Below are 27,301 nucleotides of genomic sequence, written 5' to 3' on the forward strand. Positions count from 1 at the left end.
ATGTCCGACAAAGAGGAGATGTCTTCAGACGCGCTAAACGTTATGCTAACACTGAGACTGCTCATGCACGGAAAGGTAACCCACAGAATACGTTATAACTGCCATTTTATTTTACAATCTACAAAACAATTTACTCAAGTGCACTGGGTCTGTTTCTGTCTGTTTAGGAAGTAGGCAGCATCATCGGAAAGGTAAGACTCAATTTACACTTTCATCGATTGTAGCCGCGCTCTCGTGTTACTTTAAAAACCATTTGAGTCTAACGTTTGTGTGTTTATGTCCCATTTGCAGAAAGGAGAAACGGTAAAGAAGATGAGAGAAGAGGTGAGAGATAAAAACACTTATGAAATATGTCTAAGTGGTGTGGTTGGGTAAATAAGCAGCAGGACACTAAATGAGTTGATTCAATTTGCTTTTATTAGTGTGTCATGCATAGTCATTTCAGGTGAAGTCAGGTCTTATGGGTAGAAGCATTTAGACAAGCTTCTTTGTTTTATAATGTTTTTGTGTAATAATGTTTATTTTCTTTCATATGCTGCAGACATTTTAGGTATTTTCAACAACAGAGAAACTGAGCGGGGTTTGCCAGTCTAATTACAAGTGGTAGCTTCAATGTGTAAGAATAGACAGTGCTGGATGAAGTACTCAATTTTGTGACTTAAGTAAAGTACAGATACAGAAGTAAAATGTTACTCATGTTAAAAGTATCAATAAAAAAATCTACTTCAGTAAAAATACCTGTTTAAAATTTTACTTAAAAAACTGTTAAATGTAGTGACATTGATTGTAAAAAATTAATACATATTTTGGTTAGCAGTCAATTTCTTCTGAATTTTGTGTATTTATTTTTGTTTGTTCAAAAGCAAAGCTTGAACTTGAAAACTTTTGTCAGGATTTTACCACGAACACAGTAAAAATAACCTCTCAAATCATGAAAAGTACTTTCTACTTTTCAGTTCAGTAAAAAAAAAATGTAGTAGAGTAGAAAGTACAGATACCTGCTCTCAAAAGTAGTGAAGTAAAAGTCAAAAAGTATCCACTGTAAAATTTACTTAAGGAAAATACAGATACCTAAAAATTCTACTTAAGTAGAATTTTTTGTACTTTACTTTACTCTAACTACCAAGTTAGACTTTAATCTGAGCTTTGTTTTAGCAAAATCTGACCGTAAAGAATAAACTTAGCTAGAACTACAACAGCTGAGCTGATTTTGTATGGTTAAAAATTACTGCCCCAAGCTAGCCAACATTAACCAGCTGTTTTCAATAAGTCACTCTGACCTATTTTGTTGAAAATCAAACTCCTAAACAGGACCATGAACGTGTACTGATCACAGACTCCTGGACATGTGCTGTCTAAATCCATTTTAAATTTTGTCTTGACTGTCTTAATTTTTTTTTTGCATTGTTTGCTAATGTGTGCATTGTGTCACCATGGTAACTGCTGTACATTCCACCAGAGACATACATGTAGATCTCGCCCAGCATAATTTCAAAGCAAAGTGTCAATATAACTCTATGGTAAAGTGACTTTGTTGATAGAAATACACAATTTATTACCTTGGATCCAGAACACACACTTCTTGACACTTTATAAAGATGTGAGTCTGGTCACTGTTGCACCTCCCTGAGTTCGGATGACCATGATTGACAGGTGGATTAGACTGAAATCCCTCTGTATAAAAAACACAGAGATGGACTTGTCAGGCAAACCAATTTATGTTCCAAAAATGTTGGATCTTATCACTATTTGTCAGGGATCGGCACCACAAACCTGACAAATGTATCTGATGGCAAGGTCATTTTTAAGATGTAAATGGAGTGATTGTTTCTGAAGACAGGCTAGTAGAGGTGGGTAGTACATTTACTCAGCTACATTTACTTGAGGTTTTGCTTACTCTTCCCACTGTGAGTAAATCTAGTGACAAAAGCTTTATGTTAACAATATGGAATGATTTGAACATTTCAGATATGATTTAGTTTGTCTCATTTGTGTGTCTATCCTTTGAAAATATCAGATTTTGTGCACTATTTAATGTTTTGTCCTTCAAATTATAAATCAGCCTAACATTTACTCTTTAAGTTACTCTCACTGGGGGAGTAGTTTTCCCAAATACTTGTTTACTCTTACTTGAGTAATTTCTTGGACTGCTACTTTGTACTTCTACTTGTGTAATATTATTTTGAAGTAACGTTACTCTTAGTTGAGGACAATTTTTGGCTACCCTACTCACCTTTGCAGACTAGTAATGATATCCTGTATTCATAGCAGTATTGTTTTGTTTTCAGAGTGGGGCCCGTATCAACATTTCTGAAGGCTCTTCCCCAGAGAGAATCGTCACCATCACCGGCCCCACAGAGGGAATCTTCAGGGCCTTCTCTATGATCGCACTCAAGTTTGAAGAGGTGAGCTTAGGCACCTCTACTGTAGTTAACAATGACTCCAATTCTGAATACTAATATTTTGAGTACTAGTTTGGACAAGTTAGATGTTAGTTATTAGGTTGGGATAACTTGAATTGTTTCTGGACTCATTTGAAAACAAAGGACAACGACAGGTCTTTAACTGTACACAATGTAACTGTGATTTGGAAGAAGATCTACTGTGCTTGTGTCTGCTATGTGGTTATAATCTATGACACCTGTGGATCATTATGTTATAATTTGACATTTTAAATCTCAATATTCATCTAAAACAATAAATGATTACATGTTGCTGCCAAATCCTATGTGTATCATTGACTAAGAAAATAAAACTGGAGAACAAAGTAAGTACAGAGCAGTGGCAGTGAAAGCGAGGATTGATCGGCAATATGGTGTCTTAAAAAGAAGCGATTAAAGATTGCTCAAACATGCATGAATCACTCCAGAAACATCTTTGAGAGGGTAAATGAGAAGGGAAAGCAACTACAACATGGTTAAAAGCTTTGAAAAGTCGATTTTGCAGAATAGGTCTGCTTTAAATAAACCATAACAGTGTAAAACTGCCAGTGCTAGCTGATTACCTTAGCTTGAGCTGTTAATGTTTCCCATCTCAGGGAAAATTAGCATTATTCAGCCCATTTTGATATTTAACGCAAGTTAGCTAAAACATGTGTGATTAAATTAGCCCATTAAAGCAGACCTATTCTGCAAAATGGACTTTTCGGAGCTTTTAACCATGTTATAGTTGTTTTCTCTTCTCATTTACCCTCTAGAAGTTGTATTTAGTGTGACTCATGCATGCGTGAGTAATATTTAATTGTTTATAAGACGTCATACTGCCGATCAAGCCCCATTGTCACTGCCATTGGCATACACCCACTGCTCTGTACTCATTTTGGTACAAATGAAATAAAATCTGCTTCTTGCTAATTGAATGTGCAATCCACAGCTGCACATGGCTTTGTTGTGATGACGTTCCCACTGGGCACCACAGTATTCTAATGCTAAAGATGTTATAGATGAATTTTATCATTAAAAATGGGCAAATGATGACGTAATGATCCAGAAGTGTCATAAATTACAACTATATAGCAGACACAAGCACAACAGGTCTTCTTTAACATTTATGTGTCAGTCAAGTTGGATTGATATTTATCACTGAAATTCATTTTTAAGGCTTTTTTCCCCTCAGATAACAGTTTTACATGACCTTTAGCGAGGAGAAAGTAGTGACTTGTGTGTCCGACCCACTCTGTGAGTGAAGCTGGGGACTCGGGTGTACATTTGGAAGCCTGAAGTACATTAAATCTAAAGTAAATCTAAACTAGTCAAAATGATCCTATACTATTAGTATTGTGTTTATTTCAGTTAGAAACAGCCCCATACCCTTCTTTGGGCTCTAAATAGTGGTGATGCCATTTTGTTGTGCTATGTGAATATTCAACAGTTGAAAAAGTAGTGCACTCAAAATTCCCCACAGTGCACCTAAGTAGTGGACTGACCAGTCAATATAGACCACAATGCATTTCAACAGTCAGAAAAACAAATGAAATGAAATCTAATAGAAGCACTGTTTTAAAGCACTGATGACACTGATGACTCTTAAATAAACCATCATTATACAAGTCATAAAAGATATTCTGTCTATATTCTGATATGCAGTCAGAAAGCACATATTTATACTTGGTGACAGTGAACTCACCACTGTACAAGCTTCTAACCAAAGCTCTGTGTGTAGCTGACAGACACAACAGTCCGCTCTGAATAAAGTTGTTTTGTATTTCCCCTCCTCTCTCCCTCAGGACATAACGTCGGCCATGTTGAACAGTAGCGTCACAAGTAAACCTCCGGTGACCCTGCGTCTGGTGTTTCCTGGGAGTCAGTGCGGGTCTCTCATCGGGAAAGGAGGCTCCAAAATCAAAGAGATCAGAGAGGTGCTGTACCACAAATATTAGGAGTCTTTGAGAGGGATGTAACAAGTGAGCCTATGTGTGTGTGTGTGTCAATACTTCAACCAAAATTAATCAAGCAAACAAACATTAAAGGTCCATATTACGCTATTTTCTGGTCTATGTTATAATGTTGTTTCCTCATCAAAAACATACCTGGAGTTCTGTTTTGTTTCAATCACATGTTTAATCCTGCATATTTCTTTTCTCAAACAGAAAACCACTTTGTGATGTCATGTGGTGATACAGGAAGTGCTCCACTGTGTTTTTAAACTCCATACACCTTCACTAGAACCATTTAGATGATTTCAGCCCTTCAGTTGCCTATTTCTAATGAACAAAAGGTAAAAGGTAGCTGTTAACACAAACACTAGTGCTTCATGACATCACAAGGTGGAACAGAGCTTTTTGAGCTTTGGAGATGTAGACAGACTAATAATAAAGTGATGCACAAACATGTCAAAATGAAACAAAAGCCAACTCCGAGGATATTTCAAAATCAAATCTATTTCTGAGGAGATAACAACATTATAACACAACTTAAAGCTCACAAGAGACAATTTTGCACAATATAAGACTATTAAATAAAAACGTAATTCCAGTACACTTTTATCAATCTATTTAAGTTGTGCAATACCTCCTTTAGCACTTTTGATTTAATGAGCCTAGTAAATATTTAAATAACACCACAGACTGATATAATCTACAGCTACAGAACCATTTGACAATAACAGCATTTCACTATCCATGTATCAGGATACATATCATGAGATCTGCACTGGAATACTTTTATATTGTGTAGTTCTTGGTACTACCCAGCCCTGCCAGGAAGTACAGTACAATGTCTGTAATAGTAAAGTAGTAATTTGATACAAAATGTGCAATTTGACCTATAAGAAAAGAAATACACATTATATAGTTTTCGCTGGCTTCAATTACTTCAATTGAATTAACAGATGGCTAAAACCGAGTGAAAGTAATTAAAGTAATTAGCATTGTCTATATTAAGCCAACACTGAATGAATTATTTCCTGCTCTCTACTCCCCCTGGTGTCTCTGAGAGGCACTTATTCCTGCATACAAAAACCTCTTAAACCCAATCCGACTTGTGTGTCTTTGATATCTTTGGAGTGGCCTCAGTCTGATTAAAGCCAAGGAGAGGCAGCTGGCTTTGAATGGACAATATTTATGTACGGCTCTTGAGATGTTGGAGCGCACAGCTGCGGTCAAAACTGTCCAGCCAATTTGGGAGACAGCTTTTTAAACTCGAGGGATTTTGGTTAGATTCACTCTATAATTCAGCCTTATGTTACTGGAACTGGTGCTGGGCAATATGGACAAAAGTGAATATATCCTTTTATTTAGATTGCCCCTGTAATGATAGTGCTGTGCAATTTATTAGGTGTATATACAAATGTACTTGATTGCACAAAATGGGAATGGACTATAAAAATAAAGGTGCACTATGTGACTTTTCTGATGCATGATGGAGGTGACAAGCAAATGAGCCATCAGGTTAAGTCACTGTCAGATCTTGGAAGAGGAAAGCCCACTCACAGTAAGAATTCAGGCTTTTAGTAAGTATTTTTAGTAAGACCTCCATGGAGACAAGCACAGAAGTTATGTAGCGCACCTTTATTTTTACAATCCATTCCCATTTTGTGTAATATGGACATTTTTACATATTCTTACATAAATGTTTTTTATGCTTCAGTAAAAGTATTCAGTATTTAGTAGGAGTTTTCAAAAGTACAAAAACCTGGGTGACAATAATGCTGTATTGGGTTTACAGAGCACAGGAGCCCAGGTGCAGGTAGCCGGAGACATGCTTCCTGAGTCTACAGAGCGAGCGGTCACCATCTCAGGGACCCCACAGGCCATAACCCAGTGTGTGCGCCACATCTGCTCCGTCATGCTTGAGGTATGACCCCTATAACAGTAAGAAATTGTTTTGATTGAAACTCCTACAGTTTTTGACTCCCCAAATCATCATCAAATTAATATTATCGTATATTAGCATGATGGTTCAATAGCTACACGGCTGCTAAAAGACTTGTTCTATTGCTGTCAGTAGAGGGAGGGCTAATGGGAATCTATATACTTGGAAATAGGGACTTTGATTTTTTATTTTTTGGTAATATTGTACGTCTAAAAGAACAATTAAGACCATGCAATAATAAAACTAAAATAAAAGTATGTTTTGTCATTATGAATGGTTAATTGCACAAAAAAAGTCCAAAAAACATGCATTTTTACTGTAAGCAGGTTTGCATTTTGACAAACCTGACTCGTCTCTTCCTCCTCCTTGTCTCTATGGAAATGTTTAAAAGCCAATTAACAACACAAAATGTAATACTGATACTTTGCAGCTGATGACATTAACTTTCCCTGGGGTTGTGATACTAACTAGAGGCATTGCTCTGTTACTCAAGTTAGACTTCAATCTGAGCTCTTTTTTTTTAACACAATCTGGCCTTAAAGAACTGACTGAGAATTTGAAAGTTGGAGAATATTGTAATTGTTTTGTAAAGCCTCTTGTGTTTCTTGTATTTTCTTGTTCACAAACTCTTCCCATGCGCCCGTCCCCATGAGACCGCCTCTGCTCGGCTGCCGTTCGCCGCAATGCTCAGATATAATTACTTTTGTGATAGATGCAAAGATTATACAAGTGTAAAATGCCCATTATCGCCACGGTTACTGCCCCACAGGCTAATGACAAGCAAGCTCTCGGGAGAGAATGCTCAACAACAACCTGTCTATAACAATTATGGATAAATATAGACAACACTTCATTCTGTCAGTAAAGGAGAGATTACAGGTAGACGCAGGGTTCTATAGGCAAAGTTTTGAACCAACACTGTTAATTAACGCCATAAACTTGTCACACTTTTGACAAATGCGTCGGCACAAAACAGTGTAGAAGTGATTCAAAGAAAAATAGATTAACAACAGGCTCTTAAATGGCTTTAGCAGCTTTGTGGAACATCGTAAGTAAAAAGAAGTAAAAAGAACTACCGGTAAACTAAAAAAAATATATGGCATCTGTGGGAAAGTAGGAAAAACTATATATATATATCAATGGAATGACAGGAAGGTTTGGGGAGGCTGAAGGCACAGTCTCTCAGCCTTGTCTCACTCGCTCTGCCCCAGGGCGTCTGCGGCAGAGTAGTGTGATGGACTGATTTATTGATATGTCCCTTATGTCTAGAAATGTGTTGCATATGTGGCAAACCAAATTCAATTCAGTCGTTTTCATCAAAGCAAGTATAAAGTATGTTAATGTTTCTAATTATACAAACATCTCTAGGTATGTAGTGTTCTTTGTCTTTACCTTCAGATACATTACTCATTCAGATATGATTACTGAAGAAATAGTAATGTTAGCAGGGATGGGGGACTGGGGGGTAAAGTTTACCCAGGGCCCAGTGCAGACAGCAGCTCCTCACAAAGTCTGTAATGTGCATTTTTCATCAAACAACATATAGTGTAGGAATATCAAATTTTGTATGTATATAAAATTGGACATAGCTAACGCGCTACCCACTGCATTCCAAATAGGAAGTGATCATGGACACGCTTCCGGCTCCATCGACTCTGGCTCCAATTCACTTTACATTGAAAAACTGTCACCTCTCTCTGTAATTCCTGCAGTGAACCTTGTCATTTTGGCCTTAAAATATTTGTATTGACCCACTCTACATGATCAGGCAGGAAGGGGCATTACATTTAGCAGCCTCACTCCGGATTGGCTCTTTAGTTGCTCTGATACTCGTTGTCGGAATTCCATAAAATGTAACTCGCCTCGAAATTTGCCTCTGTAACCGCTAGCCTCGACAAGCTTCATTTGACTTCACACTCACTTAGTCCACTTCTTTATACAGTCTATGGGAGGAAAAACCACCTAAAGTAATATTTAAAAGGTCACATTTATATAATACTTCATCATATTGTCAATACACAACACTGTTCTTCATTTTTGCTTGCTTGTTTTATCCTCAATTAGTAGAGCAGAGGTGGAGCACTAGCATATCTATAGAGACACCAAATGGCCTGGGTTCACCTGGGAGACTTCTCCAATGGAAACAAGTGAAAGAAAATCAATGTTTAATCTTTTACTTACAAGCAGCAACAGTGTACAGCATTACAACACGATTATCACGTTCAGGGCATAATATGGCACGGAAATCACTTACAGAATCTATGTGCTTATGTCCGCTATAGTTATAATCTACGACACCCACGGATCGATCATTATGTTAGAATTTGGACATTGATATTGGTCTAAAATGACTTAATAAAAACCATAAACATCATCATAACAATGCTGTCGGTGCCCCCTATGGGTAGCTGTATATCACACCGGCGAGTAGCTAGATTATAATGTACAGATGTTTTCAAAAGGAAGTAAGCACGTCAGTGAGTGTGTACCGATGGTAGTAGATTGGAGCAATAATGTTGTGAATACAGGAGAATAAAGATTACTCAGGTATGCATCAATCAAGCTAAATACTTTGGTTTAAAGCTCTGAAAAGTCGTTTTTGCATAATAGGTCTGCTTTAATACACAGTTACATCTATACGAGCCTGTCTGGTATTTTATTCTTACTGTAGAAAATAAACTCTTTAACCTTGAATTCTCACTTGACCGTCTTTATTTTCATTTCTGCTTTTGAATTTCAGACAAAGCACCAGTAAAAGGACTATTAAGAAGGATCATTAAAAGCATGAGTTACGATGAAAACTGCAGAAATAATTGGTGGAAAGTTAAAAGTCAGACATGTTGCATTTTCCAGTTTTTGGCAAAAACTAAAAGCAATTTTCTGTTCACAATTTGACAAATTCACCTGAGTTCAAAATTCAAAGGAAAATTCTCTCAGCACTGTGGACATGTAAAACGTAAAACTTTAGGGAATAGATGCTCAATAAAAATGTTAATATTTTAGTTTAAAGCCACAGTATGTTACTTTTTGCCCCCAAAATAGACTACAATAATTGATAATAATGGATGTTTTTATTGCATTGAAACAAAAACAAACAACCTGACTCTTATTTGTCCTGGAGAGCCTCTTCATGCTTGCTTCTATGGAAATGTTGTTCCTTTGGCTATAATATTCCACTGTATGCTATAAAATGTATCTATATCAACTGTCTCCATGGGATCATGCAGTTGACTTTCCACTTCCAGAAAGTTACATAATGAACCTAATGAAATACAATGGGAGAAAAGCGTCAAATGATTCTTAACTCTACAAACATCGTGGAAACTGTATAATAGGGCTACAAGATATTGGAAAATGTTGAGATATTATTGTTATTGCAATATTTTTATATACTTTTGACACAGTAACTTCAGTTATTAATCATACTCTGCAAATACAAACTTAACAAAGACAAAACCAAGATTAAATCAAGGCCAAACTTGGACTTAATTAGACAAAATATTTAGTTAAATCACCCCTTTAAGTACAGGTAAGATGCAGAATTAACTTTCTTGAGCTTTCTACCATGTTACAACGTCGTTCCCTGATCAAAAACATGCTTTACAAAGTTTTAGATGTCATCCATGACCACACATTTGAGTAATTCGAACCCTCCTTATGGTTAGCAGTACGCTCCTGTACAAAGCTCCGCCCACAAGCCTACGTCACCCATGCTCCCACACGACAATTCTTCAAAAATATACAAAAGCATGATACAAAGCATTGGTAGCATTCTGATGGGGGTGTGACTTAGCATGGAAAGTAAAGGGAGGTGAGACTCAGAAACTTATTGAACTGTTTAACATGGTGATCTAAATATGTTATATATGCTATCAATTAATATCCCACGTTATAATACTCCCTCTTTCTGTCAGATGGAGAGCCTTGGTGTTATTGTAATAGAATTTAGTTTGTTGCAATGTCAATATCAGCAGATGATTAACTACTCACCTTGTAGCTTCAATTTACAAAACACAAACATCTCACATATGGCCAGCGCCTACTTAAACTCCCACACAAACTTAGAACATTGTAAACTCTGCAGTGAGTGGTAGCTGCGTTAGACAAGTGTTTAATAGTTTTACAAAAGTACAATAATAAGCCGGTTCATTTCAACTGAAAGTGGGAGCTATCCTCTGAGGTGTTATAAGTTCTTTTGGCCTGGCGTTTATGGGCTTCTGCTGATCTGAGAGCGAGATGGGGAGAGTGGAATGATGAGGATTTATGAAAATGTATAACAAAACCTGCATTTGTGCTGTGTCCTCAAATCTGGAGTGCTATATATTGTAAAGAAAACATAGAGGATAAATATTGAAACTAATTAATGCCACAGAAACAAGAAACGAAGAAGATTATCCCCCACAAACTTTTTCAAATGTAACATACCGTAAAAAAAAAAAAAAAAATCATGAGCTGCAGTAAATAAACAGCAGATTTTTATCCATCCATGTATTTTCTTCTGGTTATCCGGGGCAGCAGTCTAAGCAGGGACTCTCAGACTTCCCTCACCTCAGACACTTCCTCCAGCTCCTCCAGTGGGACCCCAAGGCCAGGACTGACTTTTACCTGAAAACAGATTTATTTCACCAGTTTGCAGTGGTCCAAAGTTATTCCTCACTTACCTTATGCATTCAAAGCATCCTAATTATTCACCATGACAACAACTAGCATGCTAACAGTGCACTTCCTGATACTCGCATGGTAAAATGGTTCATAATTAGATGCAGACCTCAAGAGCTGCTTATACAATATATCTGTACTTAGGCACATTTTGCTCAAATACATGTGGAAAAATCAGGGGCAAGGTCTTTAAGTAGTTAGTTTGTATCTATAATGAGTAATAATTTATTCAACTCTGCAGCTCCAATATAATCGTAGTACAGGAAAATATTGTACTGACCTCCATCTTCAATGTAAAGTAGGGCTGCAAGATTAACCACAATTTGAATTAATTCAATTGGCAAATCTCAAAGGCTGCAGTTTTTTAAGTACAATCATTTCCTCCGTAAACAACAAAATATCTGGTCTTATTCTGTGTAAAACTGCTCACCCTGTAGTTTAGATCTGTACAAACATGTTCTGAAATGTAATTAGATAGCCCTAAAGTTAAGTTGATATAGTAATTATCATGACAGATTTTGTGCCTTTTCTTCCCAGTCTCCTCCAAAGGGAGCCACCATCCCGTACAGGCCCAAAGCGATGGTAGCCGGAGCCCATGCAGTCCTCGGCCCACAGCATGCCGCACAAGTGAGTATAACAAGTATGACTGCAACCGGGGGGTAAGAATGATTTGACTTGGTTGAAGCATATCGAAAATAAATATCATCGAAATTGGAAATGGTCAAATGGCCTTAAAGCCACAGTATATAATGTTTAGACAAAAATAGTTGATGTTTATTGCTCTGGAAAACATAGAAAAGATGCGTCCTACATTTGAGCGGGCTCGCATCTCCACAAACCTGACTATCCTATCTGGCCTCTTCCTGCTTGTTTCCGTTGAGAAATTGTTCAATTGGATGCAATATTCCATAGCATGACATACAATTTATCTATCTCCATGAAGAATGTTCCAAAGTATGGTTTTACCTTTCTATTTCCATTGAATCTTGCAGGTGACTTGCCACCTCTACAAAGTTACATACTGTGCCTTTAAAGCTACAGTATGTAACTTTTTTAGAGGAGTGTCTGCAACCTGTTTTTACTTTGTCTAAAAAGTTCTATAATAAGGCATTACACGTATCTATCTTGCATTTGGAGTTGCAGATGTTTTACTGCTCAAAAACAGCAAAAACAACTTGCATTCTTACTGTAAGTGGGATTGCCTCTCCACAGATCTGTTTTGTAACTTGGTCTTGTGGAGTCATCTGCTTTCTTTCATAGAAATAGGTTTAGTGCTGTATTGTGTAACATTTTTGGGAAAGCACTAACATCTCAGTGACTCAAGCAGATGGCATACCCTCGACCAGAAAAGTTACATAGTGGACAATTAATCTTTATTCGTGTCCAAAATGGGACCATATGTCGTGTTCACGTTGTAGAATTTGATGGTGTCATAATTTCAAATGGAGGGCATGGGCCTGTATAAATCTATGGGAGAGTCACTGTTTTTGAAATAAATATCCAAAGTTATGATGTACAAATGCTGATTCGTCCCATTATTTCTTTGGGATTGGCTCCAGGAACCTGGAGTAATCTTATGGCTTAAAATCTTTGGGGTTGAATAATGGCACCACGCTCTGGAAAAAAAAAATCACTTTTGTTTATTTTAATGTTGATTATGTTTTGTATATTGTGAATAAAGTTTGTGAGCAGACAGCCTCCCCACAGCTGTTTGTGTTATTGGATTTCTGGTTGAAAAGGCAGAGGAAAGTTGATGACATTTGAGGCAGTTCAGATCTTTGCATTGGAGATGAGAGATGAGAGACGCGAGGGTCTGAGGCTGCCAGACCAGAGAGAACTGATAAGACCAGAACCAATCCAAACACATGTTTAGATTTACAAATCTGTTTTTGGTAACACAGTAAAGGTCAATTTGATTCAGAAAAATGTTAACAATGCAGTCGATGTAACTATCTTTAAACAGGGAGTATTACACTTCTGTAGGATATTTTTTGTTTGCACATAACATATTTAGATCACTATGTTCACGATAACATATTAAAATATTTAGCTAAGTCACTCCCCTTTCAGAGCACTATCACAACACAATCAGAATGCATCCAGCTAATGAAACTACTGCACATCGCCTTAAGTTTTTTGAAGTTGTAGTGTATCGGAAAATGGTTGTGCAGGAGCATGGGTGATATAAACTTATGAGTCATGGGCAGGATGGTACTGTTAACTGTAAGGAGGGTTCAAATAGGGCCTGAGAGATATCATTAAATGGATGACATCTAAACTCTCTTCAGGCATGTTTTTGATGAGGGAGGAATGTTATAACAGTTGAAAAAATATTGTCAATCATTGGTATAATCACATAGATGTAGTAAAAATCTTATTTTATCTCTACACGTGATCTAATGCATCTGCAAAAACAGCTATTCTTACGATCGACTTTTTACACTGTTTGACCTACTTGCTATTATAAAATTTCACATATTACTCATTTTTGGCTAGTAAATATAAAGTTCATCAACATTTAATTCCTCAATTTGGACATTTTAAAAAAAAACTATATACAAATTGTCAAAAATGTTTTAGGTTTATTTGAAAACTGAAAATTGTTATGTAAAAATAACTTTCTGAGCAATGTAGAAAAATACTCAAATACAAAACAAGGAAAACTCCACAGGGTCCATGGATCTATAATAAGAACTGGATAAGACACCCCCCGTGTCAGGGTTGAAGCTGATCACACAATGCATCTGAAAAAAATGCCAATGAGCACAGGCCAATGAAAACAATACGATGCCATCTTTGGTTCATCTTCCAGATCTTATTATACTTCCATAGCAGGTCTAAGAATGTTGCTAAACTAGAAAACAAAAATCAGATGTACAACACTTAGAATGAGAAATTTAAATGTCTTTTTCAGGCAATAACTTCATTTGTGCTATTTGCCAAATCTTGAAATATGAAATAGCTTTGCATTTTTTTAATGGATTTATTTATTTTTTTGCTACGCTTAAACCCAATGCACAAAACATCCAAGAAATCTTTACTTCAAAAGCAAAACAATACACTACAACTTCACAAACCTGATGTAATGCGCAGTAGCGTCATGAGCGGGATGCATTCTGGTTGAGTCGTGATAGCGCTCTGAAGGGGGAGTGACTTAGCATGGAGCGCAAACAGTGGGTGGACTCAGAGCGCTTGATACAAAACTTAAACTAAAATATTGTAGTAGCTCTGTAACTGTGTTGGTATGTGTTCTTGTTGTATCCCTGTTGTGTCAGGAGGGGGCGCTGGGGATGTTTTATGAGTGCGTTGTTTATTGCATTTTCAATATGATAATGTTATATGTTAATAATTAATACCCCAAAGAAGTGTAATACCCCGTCTTTAAGAATGGTCAAAAGTTCTCAAAATGGCGCCTATACTGTATATAAACATGAAACTATCAATACTATTACTATATCTTCTCACATGTCCTTCTTCCTCTTTTTACTTTTGTCTGTTTTAACCATTGTATCTTTTTCATCTCTCTCTTCTCTCCTCTTCTTGCTCCTCAGGCCTTTGCCATCCCTGGACAGTACGCGTTTGCTCACCAAGATGTAAGAGCTGTTTGCCATTGACCCTTTTTGACCCTCCTCTCACCCACTCCTCTCTTCAACACATCTGCCCTTGTCCTGTCTTTCTCTTTCTCTATCCTCTCATAAAACTTTACAAATGTGAATCGAGACTAACCCTGATACCACGACATGAACTAATAGTAGAATTAAAAATGAAGATAAAGATGTTGTGTATGAATGCTGAGTGTTTGATTGAGAGGCTGAGTACTTGACCAATAAGTCACTACTGGAGGTTTGAATAGTTTGAATATTTTTTTGTAGCTTTCTACCATGTGATAACGCTGATTCCTCATCAAAAACATGCCAGAGGTGGTTTTATATGTCACCTATGCATGTTTGAGTCATTTAGTGATCTATTTGAACCCTCCTTACGATTAGCAGTATTCAAAGCTCAACCCAGAAGTGAAACAAACGCATGAAACAAAACAATACACTACAACTTCACAAACCTGACGCGATGTGCTGTAGTTAACCTAGTTTAACTTACATAAAAGGTTAAAATCAGGTCAACTGGATAGCGTTTTTAGAGTTTGTTTTTCAAATGAAATAACTGGAACACACTGGGTTTAGTGCATTGCAAAACGTACCTTATTAATTAGCCGATGTTCCTTAGTATGACCTTACTAATACTAATTCAAAATACTACAGAGATACTTGCTTTATTTGCAGTTAGCGTGAAAATCTCCCAAAATGCAACTGTGGGGGTGCTTTGTAAATAGTTTGATAAAATCTACATTATTTGTTATACAAGAAAAACAGGTTCATCTATTGACCGGTACAATCCTTGTTCCGTGTCTAACCAAATGTACATTTTCGATCTGATACTATACAATCTATACACCTTAGTCTGGGAGTTGCCGTGGGCGCTGCTATCGTCATTGGGGCTGTATTTTTTATTTTTTATTTTGACAGAAAATAAGTTCTACATGGACTACAAAGCCATTTAAAGCCTCTCAGAGAATTGGTGCAGTGTTTACGTGCTACTAATTATTACTACTATTTGTACTACTGCTGCTACAAGTACTACTACTGCTACAATGTTTTTTTTCCGGAAGTGCGGCTTAGTGGCAATTAGAGGCAAAACTGTGCCGTGCGTAATAAGGTCAGGCTGCTTCTTACATAGAAACATGACGATAACTTCTCACCAGTTCAAACCTCGGTGTGCAGTGACGACTATAGGGAGCGTGACGCGAGTACTCGGCCTGTGCGTGCTTGTTTGTAAAGAAACACTCCATCTTTGTTATTTTCACTGAACTGACACGTGTCCTCTCTGTGTTGGAGTGTGATATCTGTAGCTGTCTCTCTCTCCTCTCTGAAATAATCCTGTTTTGATTGGTTAGCTCTAACTTCCTTCCTACCCTGCAGTTCACCAAGCTTCAGCAGTTGGCCTTGCAGCACCTCCCCCTCCCCCCCCTTGGGCAGAGTCACCCCACCTTCCCTGGTACGTACCCACCACGCTCCCGGGACGCCCTCTGCTCCTCATCGTCACCTTCATCATCACCTTCATTATCACCTTCATTATCACCTTCATTATCACCTTCATCATCACAGACACAGCCCAGAACCCGAAAAACAACTGCAAAAACAAACTACAAAAAAACCAAGGCTACTCGTTTTACGGTCAAATATGCTCCAAAAATGTTCGTTTGTCTGCATTAGAAAAAAAAAAGCAAAAATATAACAATGGAACAAGAAAACAAATCAGTTAATTAAATTATTCCTAAACCCTCCTCCACAGCAAAGAGCTAAAGCAGATACATTTTCATTAATTAGCAGTGGTGGAATGTAACAAAGTAAAAGTACTAAAGTATTGTACTGAAGTATAAATTTTAGGTATCTGTACTTTACTTAAGTGAATTTTAAGTGGATACTTTTTACTTTTATGTCACTATATTTGAGAGCAGTTATTTGTACTTTCTATTATTGTCTGAGGCCTGCTGAAGAGGCTGGGGAGTTATTTAACACATTCATAGTTTGAGTAAACAAAAATATTTAAATAAAAACTGCAAAAAAACAAAAACAAAACCAAACCACTGATTCAGTTGTTTCTGTGGAACAAATCTTTATCAAAATCAATACATTTGAAGTCTTATAAGACCTCAAAATCTGCATTAAATACTTCTACTTTTTTAATATATATTTTAATAATATTATATTATATATTATATATAATTTAATAATACAATTTATTTGGATATTTGATTATGATGATGATAAATGACATTATGTTCAAACAAACAATTATCAACAGATACATGAAAGCAAATATTTGAAATTTTCAGTCATGAATATAATCTTCAAATCAAAAATTCCGAAAAGGAGTGGGGAGAAGCAAACACTTATTTGCTCTCACGCCCTTTTACAATGCTATTACAGCAGTAATCATACTTCTGCCAGACTCTTCCAACAATAAGTCGCTTTACTCCACACACAAAATAACATTTTTTTCTAAATGTTTTAGTGTGCGTTCATAATGACGTGTTTAAACAGGCATTTTCATACTTTTAGTCGGCAAGTAGATTTTTTCACGTGATACTTTTTTTTCCCTCCACTATTTGTACATTTACTTGAGTCACGACATTGAGTACTTCTTCCATCACTGTTAATTACAAAATCAATTAAATGACATATTGTTTTGTATTTAGCCAAATTAAGCTTGAGCCGTAACTAGTGGTTATTCACTCCACAGCAGTCTGGTGCTGAATTTCAGTGAAACTTTGTTGGATAAATAAAGTAAAAAAAAAAGAAAAAAAGATAATTAAAATTAATAAATGATGAAATTAAAAATTTAAACAATCAATAATTAATAACTGAACCAAAACAGGGTTAATATTATGAATTCAAGTCCTTTGAAATTTATGCAGATCCTTAGTAAATGGCCCAATCTGCCGCCCTTGAGATGGTCGCTTTCTCTCGCTCTTTCTTTCTCTCCAGCTCCTCTCTCTGTCTCTTGCACTCTTACCTTTCTCTCTCTCTCTCTCTCTCTCTCTCCCTCTCTCTGTCCATCACCCTTTCTCCATTTCTCTCATTTCTTCCTCTCCTTCTCTTTCTTCTGTCCCTCTCTCCCTCTCCCTCCCTCTCTCTCTCTCTCCCTCTTTCTCTCTCTCCCTCCCTCTGTCCCTCTTTCTCTCTCTCCCTCTCTCTCTCCCTCCCTCTCTCTCTCTCCCTCTCTCTCTCCCTCTCTCTCTCTCTCTCCTTCCCTCTCTCCTCTGCACATTCACAGCCTCTCAGCTCTGACAGAGACGGCAGGACATGACGAGCCAAGACCCGTTTTATTGCGCCTTCTCTCTCACTCTTTTATTCTCAGAAAAAGAACAGACTCAAAAGTTTCATAAAGTTTCAACCATAAAATGACCTAAACTCATTCCTCACTTACCTTATACATTCTGAGCATCACAGTAATTCACAACCATGAGTTTATAAGCATTTTTCACAGATTTCAGAGACCAGAGCGGAGGCAACTAGCAGGCTAACACGCACTTGTTGTTTCTCTGACAATGAAACACTTTATAATTAGATGCAGGCAGTACACAGTGGACTTATTTTGACCTTAAATGCTGCTTATAGAATATAATGAGGAAAGGCACAATTTTATGAAATACATGGAAAAAATGGATACAGAGCCTTTAATCTTCAACAACTCCACCAAGCTAAAAAGGCTGTTATTTTAATTGATGTTCTGTTAATAATCATTAAACTAATGATGCATTATAATCTGTAAACGTTTTATCCATTTTTATTTATTTTTTTATTTTATTTATTTATTTGAAGGACAGTGTGCAGATACATTAAAAAGATGGCTGCACCAGATTTAGCAAAATGCTAATTTCCATCTGTAGTCCTTAAAAAACAAAACAAAATACATATCATGTCCTTAAACACCTGACAGCAGAATAACTGTGAGGGTTGAGATCTGTCTGGCGGCAACGTAAACACTTCGACTCAAATATCTTTACAATTTCACTTTCTCCAAAGAATATTTTTCCTATTTTAAGTAAAACCCGTTGTACATTTCATTTCCCGCTCACATCCTAACCTCTGACCTCCCTCCCACACAAACCTTTACACGCTCTCACAGCAGCTTTTACAATAAAGTCTATTAAATGCTTGATCATTTACATAAAACATGCCAATAAGCACAGTATTTTTATATAAGGTTATATTTCTGCATAACGGCCATACTTTCAGCTCAACATTCCCTGGGAAGGTGAAGCTAACCAGATGCACTGGCGTTTCTCAAGTTAGATTTTAATCTGAGCTTTGTTTTAACACAATCTGACCATAAAGAGCTGATTTAGCTGGAGCTACAACAGGTGTGCCTTTAAACACGTCCCTCACAGAGCATTATAGTCACAAGCCAGAGAGCCAACAGTTTGTCAGTGAGTCACTTTCATTGCCTGTTTTGGCAACGATTTGGCGCTTTTTAATTTGACTCTTAAACATGTTTATTATGTGCTGTCTGACATGAAATGTATTCATGGCAAAGTTTGGCAATGCCACAGAGTTTATTCTTAGACATAGAAACAAAAATGATTTTATTATTTAACCATAATCATCAAAGTTAGCTGATTTACAGAAGTCAGACTTAACTCAGCTCTGCTCTGTTTATTTTCATTTTCAGGGACTTTGAGCAAGTATTTGTCAGTAAAACCGTTTATATTCCAAGAGTAAATTTGATCAAACGAATCTCAAAAATTTGATTTGTCTGTGCTTCCTATAGCAACTTCAGCAGTTGTGCCCAAATGTCTGGACATGCTCAGTGTAAAAAACTGTGACATATCAGGCAATGACAGTCACAGTCACCTTTTTGTTGGAAATCAGACACCAACAATAAACAGAACCATTAAAACTCATATTGATCACAGGCAATGGAAAATGTGTTGTTTAAATCCATTTAGTATTTTTTCTTCAGTTTTCCGACAAAGACTAAAAACACATGCATTATTTTAATGACTATTTCTTATTCAAAAGATCTACTATTTGTTTTAAACTGTAAATCACTAGGCAACAGTCCTATAATTCGAAAACATATAAATAGTTAGGTCCACATTGGGTCAGATTGAGCCTGTGGTGGTGGGACTGAAATAAAGCTCTTTGCTGCAGGAGGAGGCAGACAGTTGTATTTGACATCAGGGGTCCAGTGGCTGAAGGCATTTTTCAGTTTATGTTTAGAAAATGGCCGCCACAGTTCAGAAGCCTGGAGCCAGAGCAAGACTGTGTGGAAACTGGGTTTGGGAGGGGAAACAGGCTGGTTCTTTTTTGCAGAGAAATGAACGAAAACCATCGTTCAGGATGGTAATACAACCTAAAACAATGGCTGCATTTACATGGCTTGAAATATTGTACAGCAGGAGCATCAGATCAGAAAAAAACTCCTTTATTTTTTCTGAGATTCTTTAAGCCTGGTGTCCACTGTATTTTTTTTTTTTTTCATTTTATAAGACTTATGAATGTCACACTGTAAGATGTGAGAAATTTTAAGTTAAAAGTGAATGCTAGCGCTACATATTTTCAACACCTCACTGTCAGACCAATACAACCCTAGACCGTATATATAAATGGACATAGTTAACGTACTAGCCGCTGCGTTCCAAATAGTAAGTGAAAATGGCTGGTTAACTCTAGTGAAGTGGTTCCTTTGAGCTCTGGTTGCAATTCAGTTTCTATTGAAAAAACATGGCCACTCTCTCTCTCTGTAACCCCTGCTGTGCTCCTCTGCATGATCCTGGTCTTTTTATTTAGCCATTTTGTCTGTAAATCAAGATATGAACATTAATAACCGATAAATGCGGTTCCTGTTTTCGTCAAGGTTGCTCCCGCCATTGTTAGCAACAGGTTGATTGATAGCCTTGTTGCTAAGTGGCCGTCCCCTGCCAAACCAGTGGTGCCGGCGGGAGGTGGCATGTACTCTTGGTTGGCCCTTGTTTGCAGATTATAACTGATAGTCTCGCTGAGCTTCATTTAGTTGCAACCGAACGCTATGGGTGAAGTCACACTCCCTTAGTCCACTTATATTATACACTCTATGTATATGACCCATATTTTTGAGTTACGACTTCAGATTTTAATCAAAAATCTTTGATCACAGCGGACAGAATTGTACAGTGGAAACCCAGCTTAAAATAAAGGTATTTCAAAAACTTACATTTTGTGGTTGTTAAAAAAAACAAAAAACAAAGAACGAACAGACCAAATGTTATGATGCCTTGGGAAAAATCTAAAATTAACATCATTTTACACGGAAATCAGAACATTCACACAAAACAGTGAATAACGCATAATATTGACATAAACATTTCCCCTTTTCTCATTCTCCCAATAAAAAAACAAAAAACAATCAAACTCCAAACTGCTCCATTCTTCCATTCTTCCTGTTTCTCCAAAATAAACCTGATGCCCCGCCCTTTCACCCCCGAAACATGTCTCCCGATTGGTCTAACATGTCGGCCCTGACCTCTGACCCCTCTCACACACTCCACTAACTAGCAAACAAATATATGTACACAGGACTGATAATGTGTTGTGTCTGCCATAGAGTTATGTAGGATTCTGTGTGACGTTAAGTAGTGGTATGATGTCAACCCAATCTCAGAATTTATATAAGACTGAAAAAATTACATTAAAAAATCTGTAATTTTGCTGACAAGTTTTGAAATTGTGATTGGATGTGCTGTTAGTTGTTGTTATAAATCAATATTGAGTACACAGTGCACATTTAAAACATGTCTAGGAGCATTAACATTTGAAAGATGTGAAAAAGCAAAGGTCTAAACTGCTGAGTTCATTAAAATCGGATATTTTATTGTTTGCAGAGGACCTTATAGTACCTTAATAACTGTAGCCTTTGTGATCCTCTGGACTGCAATTTCAATTTGATTTGGATCATTCTTGCATCTTTATATTGTGAGGTTTCAATGGACAAATTAATGTTGGTCAAATACAAGAAAATAGAGTTATTTTTTATGCAGAACACAAAACCATGTACAAAGAATTCTTAGCATTAAAATTTGGAGGTTTAAGTTAATTGGACAGAATTATTGACTAGAGCCATGACTATAGACTCTTGGTTTGGCTCATTAAATATGCCTTTTCCATTTGGGTATATGAATGAGTGCCAAAAATCACCAACATTTCACCATTTTTGGCTTTTTTGGCGTGATTTGAAAACTATAAAAAGATAAAAGTAGGAGTTTGGGTTGGCATATTTACATGTAAGGACGGTATATAGTTTCATAGCTGGTTAACTCTAGTATTTGTCATTTAGCAGAGGGACAGTGAAGTAGTCAAAGTAGGGCAGGAGACTTGTGGTATTGTGTAAGTGACAGACATAGCACTGTTAGCACTGTCAGCTGTTAGCTCTGCTGTTGTTGTTAGCGTTGTTATTACTGTCTTGCGTCTTACTTTACAGGATTGGACGCCTCCGCCTCTACGAGTTCACAGGAGCTGTCGATCCCCAATGATGTAAGTCTCACCAAATCTGCTCCACATCTGCTGCTCCTCTTCATCTGCACTTCCTGGTGATGACGAGGAGAAAAGACGTCAATTAGTTTAGTCTTAAAAAAGTCTCTAAAACTATCAGTAAAAGATAGAAACACGAAATTCTTTGACTGTGACATGTTGCAGTTCCATTTTCCTGGACCAAAATTACATCGAGTGGATTCACAAATTTGGGATGGAAATACTAGCTCATGTTGTGGTTAAATAGTATGAAAAATGCACTTTGTAACTTTTCTGTAGGAAGATCTTGGCTCCATGGAGATGTTATTGTTTCACCTGGAATGGTCCACAGTACGGCATTTAAGTTCTTTATCTCCATGGAGACAAACAGGTGGCATCACAAGGCCAACCTGCAGGAAGAGTACTCTCAACCAGAAAAATGACTCAGTGCACCAATAACAAAACTATTTAACAAATTGTAAACTGCACCAACCAACATTTGATCAAACGTGTGGTGCGATATAACAACTGTAACTATTACTATCACTATGTCTCAGAATCACCTTACACCTGTATGAATGTATAGACTGGAAAAGTTTGTAAGAAGCCGTAAAACATATCCACATACAGTCTAGTCATTGCTGTACTTTGCCTTAAATATTCAGGAGAATAGTACTACATATGCAGCCTTGTATTAGAAACAGAAAAAGTATGGTGCTATACTGTTTCAGATGACATCACAACATTCTATAGGCCAATAATATTTAATACAGATGGGAATAGCTAAAATGAATATTGTTTAAATGCTGATTTGTGTTATAATACAGTGGGTTTTTGGGTCTGATTATTAAGGGATTTTTTTAGGTTCAACGTTTGCCATAAAATATCAAACAGGCAAATGCACAAAGTACAATGTAATCAACGGGGAAAACTGTCTCTTGCCCCCATTTGGAAGCTGACATAATCACAATCTACAATCTGAAAACAACAAATAAAACAATGAATACTAACAGTAAAATATAAACTTTGATAATATAAAGGTGTTAAAATAAAATATAAAATAAACAGTAGATGGAGTAGTGTCACGATACTAAAATTTCAAACTCCATTTTGATACTAAGGAATACACTTGATACCAATTCAAATACCATAATGATGATTTAAAAAACACTCTTTATGTTGACAATAGAATGCCATTTTCAACATAAATCATAGCACCTCACTCGTCCAGGTGTGTTTCATTCATTCAAGATCACTCAAGATCATTCTAAAGTGATTCAGGAAAGGTTCATTTCTGTCCTGTTGATGTGACTTTTTTAGTATTGATACCTGCTCACATGAGTATCCAGTTTCGATACTAGTTTTAGGATTGATAATTATCTGATTTTTGATACTTTTGACAACCTCTAATATGCACACAATAACAGTACAAAACTAGCAGTGCAAATGTGTTGTTATGCTGTTGACGACGTTGTTGATCTCAGTCCTGCTCCTGTCTGGTATCTCATAGTCACACATGCACAGCCACATTACAGTGAATCCAGAGCAGCTGTTTTAATATTTGTTGTTTGTTCAGTTCATCGGCTGCATAATCGGACGCCAGGGCAGTAAAATAAATGAGATCCGGCAGGCCTCTGGAGCTCACATCAAAATCGCCAGTGCAGCGGACGGTTCGAGTACACGCCAAGTCACCATCACAGGGACTCCGGGTAGCATCAGCATCGCACAGTACCTCATCTCTGCCAGGTACACACTCATTTACACAGATTTGTCATGTTTTACTTCTTAGTTTAGAGTTTTGGTTTGTGTAGGTTAAAGTAGAACTGCATAACTTTCTGGAGATTAAGACCATACTTCTGAAAATTTGTCCATGGAGATAGATACGTGTTATGCCTGTGGATATATGTGGCCCTAGAACACATTTTCCCTGCCAGGTAGAGCATTAGACAACATGGTTTAAATCTCTCACAAAAGAGGTTTAGATCTAATTTTGGCCTCATTTAGTCCATTTTTCTTGACTTAGTTCTGAGCTGCCAAATAACACATTATAGCGTGCCCATTCAAGCCTTCTGCCGGTGTGGTTTAACAAATGCTAGAATGTATAATGAATAAGTGTAATGAATGTGTGAATCCAATATATAAAAGAGATAGCACTTAGTCCCCATAGTGAAAGAAAAGTATATATATATATATATATATATATATATATATATATATATATATATATATATATATAGTATATATATAGTATATATATTTATTTATCAGTTACCCTCTACATTTTGTAACAATAGGATTTTTCTAATGGCTTCTCTTGTATCATAAAAATAACTAAACTGTCCTTTTAGGAAGTCTTGAATAATTTAGAAATGTTTGGCCTTGCAACAAAAATAGTGACGAATCTCCACTAAACATTTTCTCTGCAGAGACTTTCACAGCCTGAGTAGTAGAAGCTTAGACAAACAAAGCTTGTCACATTTTCACCTTTAATGAGACAGACTGTATAACTAGGTCGACATAAAGAATCGTACATCTCTCCTGTCTTCCATCTCCCACTGTAGCACACAGAGCAGACAGCTGGTGTACGGCGAATGGTCCAAAAACCAGCTTAAAGGCATTAGGCATGCACCTGTGGAGTTACAAGGATCTTACTTCTGCAGAGAATAATATCAGGGAAGGATGTATTCAGATAAATGAACGTCAAATCCTATTGTGCAAATCTTTGTAACAAAGGAAAATATAAGCTTAAATTCCATGAGAATTCATAAGCCAGTAAAGAGTATATACTGAACACTGCAACACCAAACTAAAGTAGGTCTAAACCAGGACTAATGCAGGACTGAACTAGGTCTAAAGCCGGGTATTGCCCAGGATGAAACCAGTTCTAAACCAGAACTAAACCAGGTCTAACCCAAGAACTATATCACTTCTATCCCAGGAATAAACAGCAGCACGGTGGCTGAGTGACCGGCACTCACACTTTGATCCCTGGGCCTTGGTGTGTGGAATTTGCATGTTCTCCCTGTTTCTGGGTGGGTTTCCTCTGGGCACTCCAGTTCCCCCCATCAATCCAAAACATGTACAATGGGTCAAATCCTGAAGCTAAGGTAGTCCTGACCAAGACAAGCTCAAGATCTGGAGATGGCTCCAGCTGCTGTGGTGCTCACTGCTCCTGACAGGAGGACCCATCGGCATTGAAGGATGGGTCAAATGTAAAAGACAAATTTCCCTATGAGGACAATAAAGTGTATCCTAATCTTAAAGCAGGTTTAACGCCAGGACAAAATCAGTTTTTACCTGGGGCTAAACCAGGCCCAAGAGCAGCAGGAGGAGAGTAGAAAGTTTATTCCTTATTTATACTTAATTAAGCTCTAACTTTTAGTTTGGGCTTTGTATGTCCATATTTTTACTTCACTTACCATGTTTTTTTGTTTTTTTTTGTGTTATTTTGCCCAACTTTGATCCTGGAATAAATCAAACACCACCTTCAAAATAAAAGTTACTGATGTTGTAGCACACTTGGTATTCTGTGTGCTGTGGGAGACATGGGTCTAATGATGCACATCGACTGTGACTCAATAACATCTTGCGCGTGAAATGTAAACACTCCAGTATTAGCTTCAGGGATTAGCTTTGCAGCCGTGTTAGCATCTGGGCTCTGGTTGTTTCTCCTTCAGCCACAAAGTGACCTGGGTTGTGTTTTAAAGTTAACTCACACATTCTTCAAAATCTGATGCTCCAGTTTGCCCCTATATTTAAAATGCAAACTGATACATGCTTGTTTTTGTAAACTATTCAAGATGTTTAAGCTTTAACCTTGTGCTGGTGATTTTGATACTTAGGAATATACTCAATACTTTATATTTCCACGGAATCATGCAGGTGACGTGACATCTCCTGAAAGTTACACAGTGTTGCTTTAACTTATCTTAACTCGACCCTATTAACAGACTTTGAGCTTGAGGGAAACGTAACTCCATCTTGGCTCAATGGAAACTCAGTATAAGCTTCTTTGTTCTCCCCAGTGATTCCCATGTACTAACCTCAGCTCACCTCCTCTCTCTCTCTGGATCTCCTCTGTTTCTCTTTCTTCCCTCTCTTTTTTCTCTCCTCTCTTTATCTCCCTCTATCTCTCTCATCTCTGCTCCACTCTCTTTTCTCTCCCTTCCTCTCCTCTCCACCCCCCCTCTATCTATCTTTGTTTCTTCTTTCACTCCCCTCTCCTTTCTCTCTTCATTTTTTCTCTTCATCCTCTCTTTTTGTCTCCCCCTTCTCCTCTGCCCCTCTCTCCTCACTATCTCTCTATCCCTCTTCTCTCTATCTCTCCTCAACCCCCACCCCTTCTCTTTCTCTCTCTCCTATCTATCTTATCTCTCTTTCCTTTTGTTCGCTCTCTCGTTCTGTCTCTCCTCTACCCTCCATCTCCTTCTTTTCTCTCCCTTCTATCTATCTTATCTTCCTCTCCTCTCTTTCTCTTCCTCCACAGTTTGGAGATGGCCAAGTACACCATGGCGGCTGCTTCCTCCACGACCCCGGTTGACATGAACATGACCTTCGCTCCCTCCTCCTCTTCTCCGGGCTCCTCTTCCTCCTCTGCTGCTGCCATTTTCACCTCCGCGCAGCCTGGTTCTACACTTCCAGGGACCCTCACGAGCCCCCACTACGGGGCCCTGCCCATGTCCTCTCTTCTGGGCATGAAAACTCTCCCTGTCCTGACAGTCCACCCCTCCGCTGCTATGGCGCTAACACAGGGGTTAGCTCCGTACACAGCCAAAATGCCCACCGCTGGGGTCAAGAAGTCAGACCGACAGAAGTTTGCTCCTTATTGATGCAGATAAATTGTAAAAATAAATAGTTTGTCCAGAGTGGATGGAGGTTTACGCGGAGGTGGGTGGTGTAGTATCCAAAAATAAGTTATTAACTTTACTTCAAAATGGTATTACTCAAGTAGACATGCTAAATGGTTCATGAAATTACTCAAATAAAAGTCAAAAAGTGTTTCCGGGACCATTTTTCAGGTGGTGGGCCTGCTCCCTGTTGGGTAATTACAAGAGTAACTGCACGGACGTAACATCTGATTTATAATTTGAAGAACAAAACTAACCTGGAATTTTAAAAGGATAGACACAAAAATGAGACAAACTAAATCATATCTGAAGGAGCAGTGCAAAAAACACAAATGTTCAGATCATTTCGTATTATCAACATGGAAGAGTACTGTTACGCTGAACAATATATTACTCAAGTAGGAGTAAAAGTATGGTAAGACTATGGTGGCTTAAA

At 37.4% G+C, this 27,301-nt stretch overlaps 1 protein-coding gene across 1 annotated transcript; it reads left to right on the forward strand.

The window, feature by feature from the left end:
* zgc:110045 (uncharacterized protein LOC664755 homolog) lies at window positions 1–26,883 on the forward strand. The gene is made up of 12 exons (XM_055227295.1): window positions 1–75; window positions 168–191; window positions 292–324; window positions 2,289–2,405; window positions 4,226–4,357; window positions 6,165–6,293; window positions 11,508–11,597; window positions 14,522–14,563; window positions 15,947–16,022; window positions 21,990–22,042; window positions 23,595–23,764; window positions 26,505–26,883. Exons 1-12 carry the CDS (start codon window positions 1–3, stop codon window positions 26,845–26,847), a joined length of 1,284 nt encoding a protein of 427 aa, XP_055083270.1. The 3' UTR covers window positions 26,848–26,883.
* Window positions 26,884–27,301: the final 418 nt, after the last annotated feature.

The sequence above is a fragment of the Periophthalmus magnuspinnatus genome, chromosome 15 (genome assembly GCF_009829125.3).
Source record: "Periophthalmus magnuspinnatus isolate fPerMag1 chromosome 15, fPerMag1.2.pri, whole genome shotgun sequence".
Classification (NCBI taxonomy): Eukaryota; Metazoa; Chordata; class Actinopteri; order Gobiiformes; family Gobiidae; genus Periophthalmus; species Periophthalmus magnuspinnatus.

Bases quoted from the DNA above. Each gene is read 5' to 3' on its own strand.
- zgc:110045 (XM_055227295.1), top strand. From the start codon at position 1: ATGTCCGACAAAGAGGAGATGTCTTCAGACGCGCTAAACGTTATGCTA. The intron at 325-2,288 runs GTGAGAGATAAA...TTTTGTTTTCAG, and splicing joins TAAAGAAGATGAGAGAAGAG to AGTGGGGCCCGTATCAACAT. The intron at 16,023-21,989 runs GTACGTACCCAC...CTTACTTTACAG, and splicing joins GAGTCACCCCACCTTCCCTG to GATTGGACGCCTCCGCCTCT.